General features: G+C 36.1%; 2 protein-coding genes across 2 annotated transcripts; both read left to right on the top strand.

The window, feature by feature from the left end:
- The first annotated feature begins 2597 nt into the window (after positions 1-2597).
- LOC110870063 lies at positions 2598-3388 on the top strand. Its single transcript, XM_022119263.1, has 2 exons — positions 2598-3293; positions 3383-3388. Exons 1-2 carry the CDS (start codon positions 2598-2600, stop codon positions 3386-3388), a joined length of 702 nt encoding a protein of 233 aa, XP_021974955.1.
- Positions 3389-6794: 3406 nt separating this feature from the next.
- On the top strand, positions 6795-9667 carry LOC110870062. The gene is made up of 7 exons (XM_022119262.1): positions 6795-7030; positions 8108-8456; positions 8586-8687; positions 8850-9099; positions 9171-9206; positions 9316-9428; positions 9500-9667. The coding sequence occupies exons 1-7, from the start codon at positions 6795-6797 to the stop codon at positions 9665-9667; spliced, it is 1254 nt and encodes a 417-aa protein (XP_021974954.1).
- Positions 9668-11759: the final 2092 nt, after the last annotated feature.

The raw sequence follows: 11759 nt of genomic DNA, 5'->3' as shown, positions 1-11759 counted from the left end.
TCACTTCGAGGTCCTTTTTTCTTGCCATTTCTTCATGACCGTCGATGGATCTTAGTAATCCATGTATGATTTCCATTGCTCGTGCACATAGTGGAGGTTCAACCCAACTTACGAACCCACAGTTAGTTCCCTGCAACCCATAAAACACAAGAATTAGGGTTCTTTACCTGTAGATCGTTATATCAAATCAACTACCTCTCTTGCACAACAATGGAATCGATTCCCTCGATTTTTTTGCAGTCCATGAGGTTCGAATGATAGTTGCATACCCACATGCGCAAACAACCTGATTGATCATGATGAAGATTTAGGGTTTTAATTTTGTGGAAGAAGATAAAAGGGAGAGATCATGTTGAAGATTTAAGGTTTTTAGTTTTTGTGGAAGAATATGAAAGGGGAACCTTTATAAAGAGAGACACAGGAGCTTAAATGGACGAAAATACCCCTCACGTGGACTACACGTGGGGGGACTTAACAGCTGACTTAACAGACATCCAAAAAATGGACTCAAATGGTTAAAGAAATTGCTTATGGGACTCAGCTCGTTAAACTTTTTGCTTTTGGACTCAACTAGTTAAAACACATAAAACACAGGGACTCAAAAAGTAATTTACCCTTTAATTTATTTAATCAATTAAGAGTAAATTACAAGTTTTGTCCTTTATGTTTACACCAAATTGCAGGCGTTATCCTTTAGCGCAAAAGTTGACAAGTTTTGTACTTAATGTTCCAAAATCTTGCACGTTATGTCCTTTAGGTCAAACTAAGTTTGATTTTTTGGTTAAATCTGGTCATGTGCCTTGCACATGAGGGCATTATTGCCTTTTCATCTCTTCAGGGATTATTATGTACAACAACTAATATTAAGGGGCTATTGTGTACAAAATAAAAACATAATAAAAGAACTTTGCACTCTCTCTCTTCCTCCCTCACATGCTCTCTCTCTCTCTCTTCTCTTTCAATTTGTAGATGGTAGAACAGATTGACTCCTGGAGATGCAGCTTCCATTATTATTATTATTATTATTATTATTATTATTATTATTATTATTATTATTATTATTATTATTATTATTATTATTATTATTATTATTATTATTACTTGTTTCTCTTTTGGTAAATCTTTCACTTTCATTAGACAAAGAAAGTTAAAGCTTTAACATGGAATCTATGAGATCTTTGATGAATGGTTTATTTTCAATTATTTGACAATTTTTTAAACCAGATTTTGTTGTTGATTATCAAGGGGATTGTTCAATTGTTTGAGAATCTACACAAGAAAAACATAACCTTTGAGAAAATAGCAAATTGAGATGAACTGATCAATTTGAGAAAGATAAGAAAATTAGGGTAACTGATTTGAAGAGGGTGAAGAATGGAAAGAGCATGGGATCACTTTGGGGAGATAGCAAATGTGGCCCAATTAACCGGGCTAGATGCGGTGCGGCTGATAGGGATGATTGTTCAAGTGGCTAGCACGACGCGTATGCACAAGAAAAAGTACAAGCAGTTTGCAATGCATTTGAAGTTAATTGGGAATCTTTTACAACAACTGAAAAGGTATCCGGAGACCCGTGAACCATTGGAGCAACTCGAGGAAGCGTTATGGAGGTCTTACATTCTAGTCAATAGTTGTCAAGATCGAAGCTACCTATACTTGCTTGCCATGGGATGGAATATAGTTTAGCAATTCAGAAAGGCCCAAAATGAAATCGATCGTTATTTGAAGATTATTCCACTTATCACTCTTGTGGATAATGCTCAAGTCATGTTAAAAATTCCATCTTTCAATTTCTTTTTTGTAAACGTGAGAATCCACAAGGGGCTTTTGTGTACAAAAAAAAGGCACATGACCAGATTTAACCAAAAAATCTAACTGGGTTTGGCCTAAAGGACATAACGTGCAAGATTTTAGAACATTAAGTACAAAATTTGTCAACTTTTGCGCTAAAGGACAGCGCCTGCAATTTGGTGTAAACATAAAGGACAAAACTCGTAATTTACTCATCAATTAATTTCTTTAATTTAATCAATTAGTGAATTCAATTGAATGCATTATTTCCAAGAGCTTAAGAGTTCCTTATAATTAATTTATGAAGATAATTAGTGTCATTCTTAAAACTTTTTTTTAATTACTTAATTTAATTCGATTAATGGAAGATATAAGTGGGCATGGATTCCAAGGATCAAATGTCTAGATTGCCCTCAAAGTGTCTTAAAACTTTGGACAATGTCCAAGTTTCCCCCCTCTAAAATGCCTTGTTTCATTTGTACATGGTGCTTCAAAATTTGTATTCGCAAAAGGGTAAACAACCAACAAGAATATAACCAAATCAAATCCTATGATTTTGGGGACTCTTGTTAACTTAAATATAAATTTTACTAAGTTTTTATTATTCGCAAGGTACGTCTTGTTTCACCATGGTTTCCTAGATCTTGACAGATCCAGATGAGATCAAAGATACATCATCACTTGGAGGGTTTTCTTGATAGTCTCATATAGTTTTTAAATAAGTAATAAAAATATGTATATCATGCAATTCATATTAGGTATTTATACAAATACAAAACTTAATAAATTATAAAAGGTAATCAGCCATGGTTAGGTTTCCAAAGCCTACATGTGAATGGGTTCTTCATGTTTCTAGATCTCGAAATGAGCAGCCATGGTGTGTAAAAACTTTCCTTGATAATCATACTTGTTTGACCATAAGAAAGGTTAGGTTATACACTGTATCTGCTATAGCAAGAGAAGTGGAGAGCATATTAGGTTCCAACCCAGGAATTCCACTGTTGGCACTCCAAGACCATTTGGAGAAGAAAAACCAGATTCAGTTAAGTTTGCAGAAGACATTCAGGGCAAAGGTAATGGCTTTACACAGAATAGAAGGTGATTTCAAAGCTCAATATTCTATTTTAAGGGAATATTGTGAAGAGCTCCTTGGATCCAATCCTGGCACAACAGTTAAGATACATGTGGAAAGGGAGTGCAACCATGCTAGTCCAACAAGACAGTTCAGGCGAATTTACATATGTTTGGGTGCTCTCAAAGAAGGGTTCAAGGTAAATGGGAGGCGGATTTTAGGATTAGATGGGTGTTTCATGAAGGGCCCATTCCCTGGGCAAGTACTGTCAGCTGTTGGAATTGATTCAAACAACGGGATATATCCTGTTCCATACTTAATAGTTGAGGCTGAAACTAAAATCAGTTGGGAGTGGTTCTTAGGGAATCTTGGAGATGACTTAGGTCTTGATCAACAGTCCTACTTCACATTCATATCTGATAGACAAAAGGTTAGTTGTTTATTATGCAGTCTTCTTTATTATGCAGTCTTGATTATTATGCAGTCTTGATTATTATGCAGTCTTGGTTTATTATGCAGTCTTGATTATTATGTAGTATTGGTTCCTTATGTAGTCTTGTTTATTATGCAGTATTGGTTTATTATTCAGTCTTGGTTTGAATTAACATTGTCATGTGTGCATAATGGGGTTTAATACCACCACTTGCAAAGATATTCCCATTGGCAGAGCATAGGTTCTGTTTACGACACATCCACAAGAATATGAAACCAAGATGGAGTGGCAATTTATTCAAGGAAATGTTATGGGATGCTGCATGTGCTACTACAAAGCCACAGTTTAACAGAAAAATGAATGCCATAAGACTGCTTGACAGTGACTTTTTTGACTGGTTAAGCCATATTCCACTAAAATCCTGGGCAAGATCACATTTCACAGGTTTGGTTTGTTTCATTACATACTAACAGTTTTTTTTGTTATGTTTTAAATGTTCAATGTTCTGTTTGACAGGTAGGGCCAAGACTGATGTCTTATTGAATAACATGTGTGAGTCATTCAACAACCAGCTTGTAAAGGGGAGAGACAAACCAATAATCACCTGTCTTGAGTATATTAGAGAATATCTGATGAAAAAAAATTGTTGTGGTTTACAAAGTCATAGCTAAATGTAATGGACCTTTGACTACATATGCTACAAGAGTGTTTGATGAAATCAAGGCTGATGCAAGTCAGTATTCAGTGTTGATGGCTAGTAGGGGTAGATTCCAGGTTAGTGGTGGATATGCTGATCAATGTAAGGTAGATGTTAATGAGAGAACATACATATGCAAAAATTGGCAGTTAACAGGTATGCCATGTAAACATGGTGTAGCTGCCATATGGGATATGGCAAGGAATGGTATGAATGTGGGTGTTTTAGAGTCATGGGTTGATTAGGTTTATTGGCTTCAAACCTGGAAAGATGTTTACATGCACACAATTGAACCTATCAGTGGGAGAGAGTACTAGGCACCTTCAGAATGCCCAACAATCCTAACCCCTCCAATTCATCATACTCTAGTGGGAAGGCCCAAGAAGAAAAGAAAGAAGTCAGAGGTGGAGATTTCTGAGCTTTTGATAGTCAAGAAGGGGAAAATGACAAGGCAAGAGTGCCTAAAACTTGCAAGAAATGTGGGAATGTTGGCCATAATAAGAGGAGCTGCAAGGGTCAGGGTACAGCTCAAGGTCAGGGTCAAACAACTGCTAAAGCTCAGGGTCAAACTACCGCTCAAGGTGAGACTCAAACAACCAAGGCTGGAAGAGGTGGGAGGGGTGAAACAGGGGCCAAGGCTGGAAGAGGTGGTGGAAGAGGGGCCAAGGCTGGTAGAGGTGGGAGGGGTGGAAGAGGAGCCAAGGCTAGTCAAACTGCTTCACAAAGTGCTGATCTTTAGACTCTTATCTTGTTAGACATTTGATGCTTTTGTTATGTAGTATGTAATGTTATGCAACTTTGGTAACTTAACTAAGATATTATACTTTTAGATGCTTTTTTATGTAATATTTGAAGTGTCTTTTGGTTTGGTAATGTATCTTTTGTTTAGGTCATCAGTTTTCTTTCCAGGTAATGTCTTTTGGTTTGGTAATGTGTCTTATTGTTTAGGTCATGTCTTGTTTAGGTCATGTCTGATTTTTCCAGGTAGTGTCTTTTATTCCCAGTAATGTCTTTTAGTTTGGTCATGTCTTTTGTTTACATTTTTTAGGTTGTGGTAATTGGTTTAGTAAAGGAAACAGTCCGATAGCCAAAACGTTAGTTGTCCGATAGACAAACACAAAGTAACTTGTTTTCATTAGCATCATACTTGGTACACTGTACAGTGCATAAACACAAGACAAAATGTAAGTTGTCCGATAGCCAAAACGTAACTTGTTGCTAGCCGAAACATAACTTGTTTTCATTAGCAACATATTTGGTACAAAAGACATCCCCACTGACCATTTACAATAATTTTGACAAAAAAGGTCAATAGGATAAGAAGGGTACAACTTTCATGCCGACAACATATACATTACACACAAAACCCAAGTAACCCCTAACACAATCTTCAACCTTTTCACTTCGAGGTCCTTTTTTCTTGCCATTTCTTCATGACTGTTGATGGATCTTAGTAATCCATGTATGATGTCCATTGCTCGTGCACATGGTGGAGGTTCAGCCCAGCTTATGAACCCATAGTTAGTTCCCTGCAACGCATAAAACACAAGAATTAGGGTTCTTTACCTGTAGATCGTTATATCAAATCAACTACCTCTCTTGCACAACAATGGAATCGATTCCCTGGATTTTTTGCAGTCCATGAGGTTCGAATGGTAGTTGCATACCCACATGCGCAGACAACCTGATTGATCATGATGAAGATTTAGGGTTTTAATTTCGTGGAAGAAGATGGAAGGGAGAGATCATGTTGAAGATTTAAGGTTTTTAGTTTTTGTGGAAGAAGATGAAAGGGGAACCTTTATAAAGAGAGACATAGGAACTTAAATGGATGAAAATACTCCTCACGTGGACTGCACGTGGGGGGACTTAACAGCTGACTTAACAAACATCCAAAAAATGGACTCAAATGGTTAAAGAAATGGCTTATAGGGACTCAGCTCGTTAAACTTTTTGCTTTTGGACTCAACTAGTTAAAACACATAAAACACAGTGACTCAAAAAGTAATTTACCCTTTAATTTATTTAATCAATTAAGAGTAAATTATAAGTTTTGTCCTTTATGTTTACACCAAATTTCAGGCGTTGTCCTTTAGCGCAAAAGTTGACAAGTTTTGTACTTAATGTTCCAAAATCTTGCACGTTATGTCCTTTAGGTCAAACTAAGTATGATTTTTTGGTTAAATCTGGTCATGTGCCTTGCACATGAGGGCATTATTGCCTTTTAATCTCTTCAGGGATTATTATATACAACAACTAATATTAAGGGGCTATTGTGTACAAAATAAAAACATATAATAAAAGAACTTTGCACTCTCTCTCTTCCTCCCTCACACGCACTCTCTCTCTCTCTCTCTCTCTCTCTCTCTCTCTCTCTCTTCTCTTTCCATTTGTAGATGGTAGAACAGATTGATTCCTGGAGATGATGTAGCTTCCATTATTATTATTATTATTATTATTATTATTATTATTATTATTATTATTATTATTATTATTATTATTATTATTATTATTATTATTATTATTATTTGTTTCTCTTTTTGTAAATCTTTCACTTTCATTAAACAAAGAAAGTTAAAGCTTTAACTTGGAATCTATGAGATCTTTGATGAATGATTTATTTTTAATTATTTGACAATTTTTTAAACCAGATTTTGTTGTTGATTATCAAGGGGATTGTTCAATTGTTTGAGAATCTGCACAAGAAAAACATAACCTTTGAGAAAATAGCAAATTGAGATGAACTGATCAATTTGAGAAAGATAAGAAAATTAGGGTAACTGATTTGAAGAGGGTGAAGAATGGAAAGAGCATGGGATCATTTTGGGGAGATTGCAAATGTGGCCCAATTAACCGGGCTAGATGCGGTGCGACTGATAGGGATGATTGTTCAAGTGGCTAGCACGACGCGTATGCACAAGAAAAACTACAAGCAGTTTGCAATGCATTTGAAGTTAATTGGGAATCTTTTACAACAACTGAAAAGGTATCCGGAGACCCGTGAACCGTTGGAGCAACCCGAGGAAGCGTTACAGAGGTCTTACATTCTGGTCAATAGTTATCAAGATCGAAGCTACCTATACTTGCTTGCCATGGGATGGAATATAGTTTAGCAATTCAGAAAGGCCCAAAATGAAATCGATCGTTATTTGAAGATTATTCCACTCATCACTCTTGTGGATAATGCTCGAGTCATGGTAAAAATTCCATCTTTCAATTTCTTTTTTGTAAACGTGAGAATCCATAAGGGGCTTTTGTATACAAAAAAAAGGCACATGACCAGATTTAACCAAAAAATCTAACTGCGTTTGGCCTAAAGGACATAACGTGCAAGATTTTAGAACATTAAGTACAAAATTTGTCAACTTTTGCGCTAAAGGACATCATTATTTCCAAGAGCTTAATTTCTTTAATTTAATCAATTAGTGAATTCAATTGAATGCATTATTTCCAAGAGCTTAAGAGTTCCTTATAACTAATTTATGAAGATAATTAGTGTCATTCTTAAAACTTTTAATTAATTACTTAATTTAATTCGATTAATGGAAGATATAAGTGAGCATGGATTCCAAGGATCAAATGTCTAGATTGCCCTCAAAGTGTCTTAAAACTTTGGACAATGTCCAAGTTTCCTCCCTTTAAAATGCCTTGTTTCATTTGTACATGGTGCTTCAAAATTTGTACCTATGGTAAATTACCAAAAGGGTAAACAACCAACAAGAATATAACCAAATCAAATCCTATGATTTTGGGGACTCTTGTTAACTTAAATATAAATTTTACTAAGTTTTTATTATTCGCAAGGTACGTCTTGTTTCACCATGGTTTCCTAGATCTTGACAGATCCAGATGAGATCAAAGATACATCATCACTTGGAAGGTTTTCTTGATAGTCTCATATAGTTTTCAAATAAGTAATATAAATATGTATATCGTGCAATTTATATTAGGTATTTATACAAATACAAAACTTAATAAATTATAAAAAGTAATCAGCAAGGGTTAGGTTTCCAAAGCCCACATGTGAATGGGTTCTTCATGTTTCTAGATCTCGAAATGAGCAGCCATGGTGTGTAAAAACTTTCCTTGATAATCATACTTGTTTGACCATAAGAAAGGTTAGGTTATACACTGTATCTGCTGTAGCAAGAGAAGTGGAGAGCATATTAGGTTCCAACCCAGGAATTCCACTGTTGGCACTCCAAGACCATTTGGAGAAGAAAAACCAGATTCAGTTAAGTTTAAAGAAGACATTCAGGGCAAAGGTAATGGCTTTACACAGAATAGAAGGTGATTTCAAAGCTCAATATTCTATTTTAAGGGAATATTGTGAAGAGCTCCTTAGATCCAATCCTGGCACAACAGTTAAGATAGATGTGGAAAGGGAGTGCAACCGTGCTAGTCCAACAAGACAGTTCAGGCGAATTTACATATGTTTGGGTGCTCTCAAAGAAGGGTTCAAGGTAAATGGGAGGCGGATTTTAGGATTATATGGTTGTTTCATGAAGGGCCCATTCCCTGGGCAAGTACTGTCAGCTGTTGGAATTGATTCAAACAACGGGATATATCGTGTTGCATACTTAATAGTTTAGGCTGAAACTAAAATCAGTTGGGAGTGGTTCTTAGGGAATCTTGGAGATGACTTAGGTCTTGATCAACAGTCCTACTTCACATTCATATCTGATAGACAAAAGGTTAGTTGTTTATTATGCAGTCTTCTTTATTATGCAGTCCTGATTATTATGCAGTCTTGATTATTATGCAGTATTGGTTCTTTATGTAGTCTTGTTTATTAGGCAGTATTGGTTTATTATGCAGTCTTGGTTTGAATTAACATTGTCATGTGTGCATAATAGGGTTTAATACCACCACTTGCAAAGATATTCCCATTGGCAGAGCATAGGTTCTGTTTACGACACATCCACAAGAATATGAAACCAGGATGGAGTGGAAATTTATTCAAGGAAATGTTATGGGATGCTGCATGTGCTACTACAAAGCCACAGTTTAACAGAAAAATGAATGCCATAAGACTACTTGACAGTGACTTGTTTGACTGGTTAAGCCAGATTCCACCAAAATCCTGGGCAAGATCACATTTCACAGGTTTGGTTTGTTTCATTACATACTAACAGTTTTTTTGTTATGTTTTAAATGTTCAATGTTCTGTTTGACAGGTAGGGCCAAGACTGATGTCTTGTTGAATAACATGTGTGAGTCATTCAACAACCAGCTTGTAAAGGGGAGAGACAAACCAATAATCACCTTTCTTGAGTATATTAGAGAATATCTGATGAAAAAAAATTGTTGTGGTTTACAAAGTCATAGCTAAATGTAATGGACCTTTGACTCCATATGCTACAAGAGTGTTTGATGAAATCAAGGCTGATGCAAGTCAGTATTCAGTGTTGATGGCTAGTAGGGGTAGATTCCAGGTTAGTGGTGGATATGTGATCAGTGTAAGGTAGATGTTAATGAGAGAACCTGCACATGCAAAAATTGGCAGTTAACAGGTATGCCATGTAAACATGGTGTAGCTAGCATAAGGGATATGGCAAGGAATGGTATGAATGTGGGTGTTTTAGAGTCATGGGTTGATAAGGTTTATTGGCTTCAAACCTGGAAAGATGTTTACATGCACACAATTGAACCTATCAGTGGGAGAGAGTACTAGGCACCTTCAGAATGCCCAACAATCCTAACCCCTCCAATTCATCATACTCTAGTGGGAAGGCCCAAGAAGAAAAGAAAGAAGTCAGAGGTGGAGATTTCTGAGCTTTTGATAGTCAAGAAGGTGAAAATGACAAGGCAAGAGTGCCTAAAACTTGCAAGAAATGTGGGAATGTTGGCCATAATAAGAGGAGATACAAGGGTCAGGGTGCAGGTCAAGGTTAGGGTCAAACAACAGCTCAAGCTCAGGGTCAAACTGCAGCTCAAGGTGAGACTCAAACAACCAAGGCTGGAAGAGGTGGGAGGGGTGGAACAGGGGCCAAGGCTGGAAGAGGTGGTGGAAGAGGGGCCAAGGCTGGTAGAGGTGGGAGGGGTGGAAGAGGAGCCAAGGCTAGTCAAACTGCTTCACAAAGTGCTGATCTTTAGACTCTTATCTTGTTAGACATATGATGCTTTTGTTATGTAGTATGTAATGTTATGCAACTTTGGTAACTTAACTAAGATATTGTACTTTTGGGTGCTTTTTTATGTAATGTTTGAAGTGTCTTTTGGTTTGGTAATGTGTCTTTTGTTTAGGTCATCAGTTTTGTTTCCAGTTAATGTCTTTTGGTTTGGTAATGTGTCTTATTGTTTAGGTCATGTCTTGTTTAGGTCATGTCTGATTTTTCCAGGTAGTGTCTTTTATTCCCAGTAATGTCTTTTAGTTTGGTCATGTCTTTTGTTTACATTTTTTAGGTTGTGGTAATTGGTTTAGTAAAGGAAACAGTCCGATAGCCAAAACGTTTGTCCGATAGACAAACACAAAGTAAGTTTTTTTAATTGGCATCATATTTGGTACATTGTACAGTGCATAAACACAAGACAAAACGTAAGTTGTTCGATAGCCAAAACGTAACTTGTTGCTAGCCGAAACATAACTTGTTTTTATTAGCAACATATTTGGTACAAAAGACATCCCCACTGACCATTTACAATAATTTTGACAAAAAGGTCAATAGGATAAGAAGGGTACAACTTTCATGCCGACAACATATACATTACACACAAAACCCAAGTAACCCCTAACACAATCTTCAACCTTTTCACTTCGAGGTCCTTTTTTCTTGCCATTTCTTCATGACTGTTGATGGATCTTAGTAATCCATGTATGATTTACATTGCTCGTGCACATAGTGGAGGTTCAGCCCAGCTTACAAACCCATGAAGTTAATTGGGAATCTTTTACAACAACTGAAAAGGTATTCGGAGACCCATGAACCGTTGGAGCAACTCGAGGAAGCGTTACGGAGGTCATACATTCTGGTCAATAGTTGTCAAGATCGAAGCTACCTATACTTGCTTGCCATGGGATGTAATATAGTTTACCAATTCAGAAAGGCCCAAAATGAAATCAATCGTTATTTGAAGATTATTCCACTGATCACTCTTGTGGATAATGCTCGAGTCATGGTAAAAATTCCATCTTTTAATTTCTTTTTTGTAAATGTGAGAATCCATAAGGGGCTTTTGTGTACAAAAAAAAAAGGCACATGACCAGATTTAACCAAAAAATCTAACTGTGTTTGGCCTAAAGGACATAACGTGCAAGATTTTAGAACATTAAGTACAAAATTTGTCAACTTTTGCGCTAAACGACTGCGCCTGCAATTTGGTGTAAACATAAAGGACCAAACTTGTAATTTTCTCATCAATTAATTCCTTTAATTTAATCAATTAGTGAATTCAATTGAATGCATTATTTACAAGAGCTTAAGAGTTCCTTATAATTAATTTATGAAGATAATTAGTGTCATTCTTAAAACTTTTATTTAATTACTTAATTTAATTCGATTAATGGAAGATATAAGTGGGCATGGATTCTAAGGATCAAATGTCTAGACTGCCCTCAAAGTGTCTTAAAATTTTGGACAATGTCCAAGTTTCCCCCCTCTAAAATGCCTTGTTTCATTTGTACATGGTGCTTCAAAATTTATACCTACGGCAAAATTACCAAAAGGGTAAACAACCAACAAGAATATAACCAAATCAAATCCTATGATTTTGGGGACTCTTGTTAACTTAAATATAAATTTTACTAAGTTTTTATTATTCGCAAG

Source organism: Helianthus annuus, chromosome 8 (genome assembly GCF_002127325.2).
Source record: "Helianthus annuus cultivar XRQ/B chromosome 8, HanXRQr2.0-SUNRISE, whole genome shotgun sequence".
Lineage (NCBI taxonomy): Eukaryota > Viridiplantae > Streptophyta > Magnoliopsida > Asterales > Asteraceae > Helianthus > Helianthus annuus.
The sequence above is the reverse complement of the archived record's forward strand: the minus strand, read 5'-3'. Positions and strand labels throughout refer to the sequence as shown.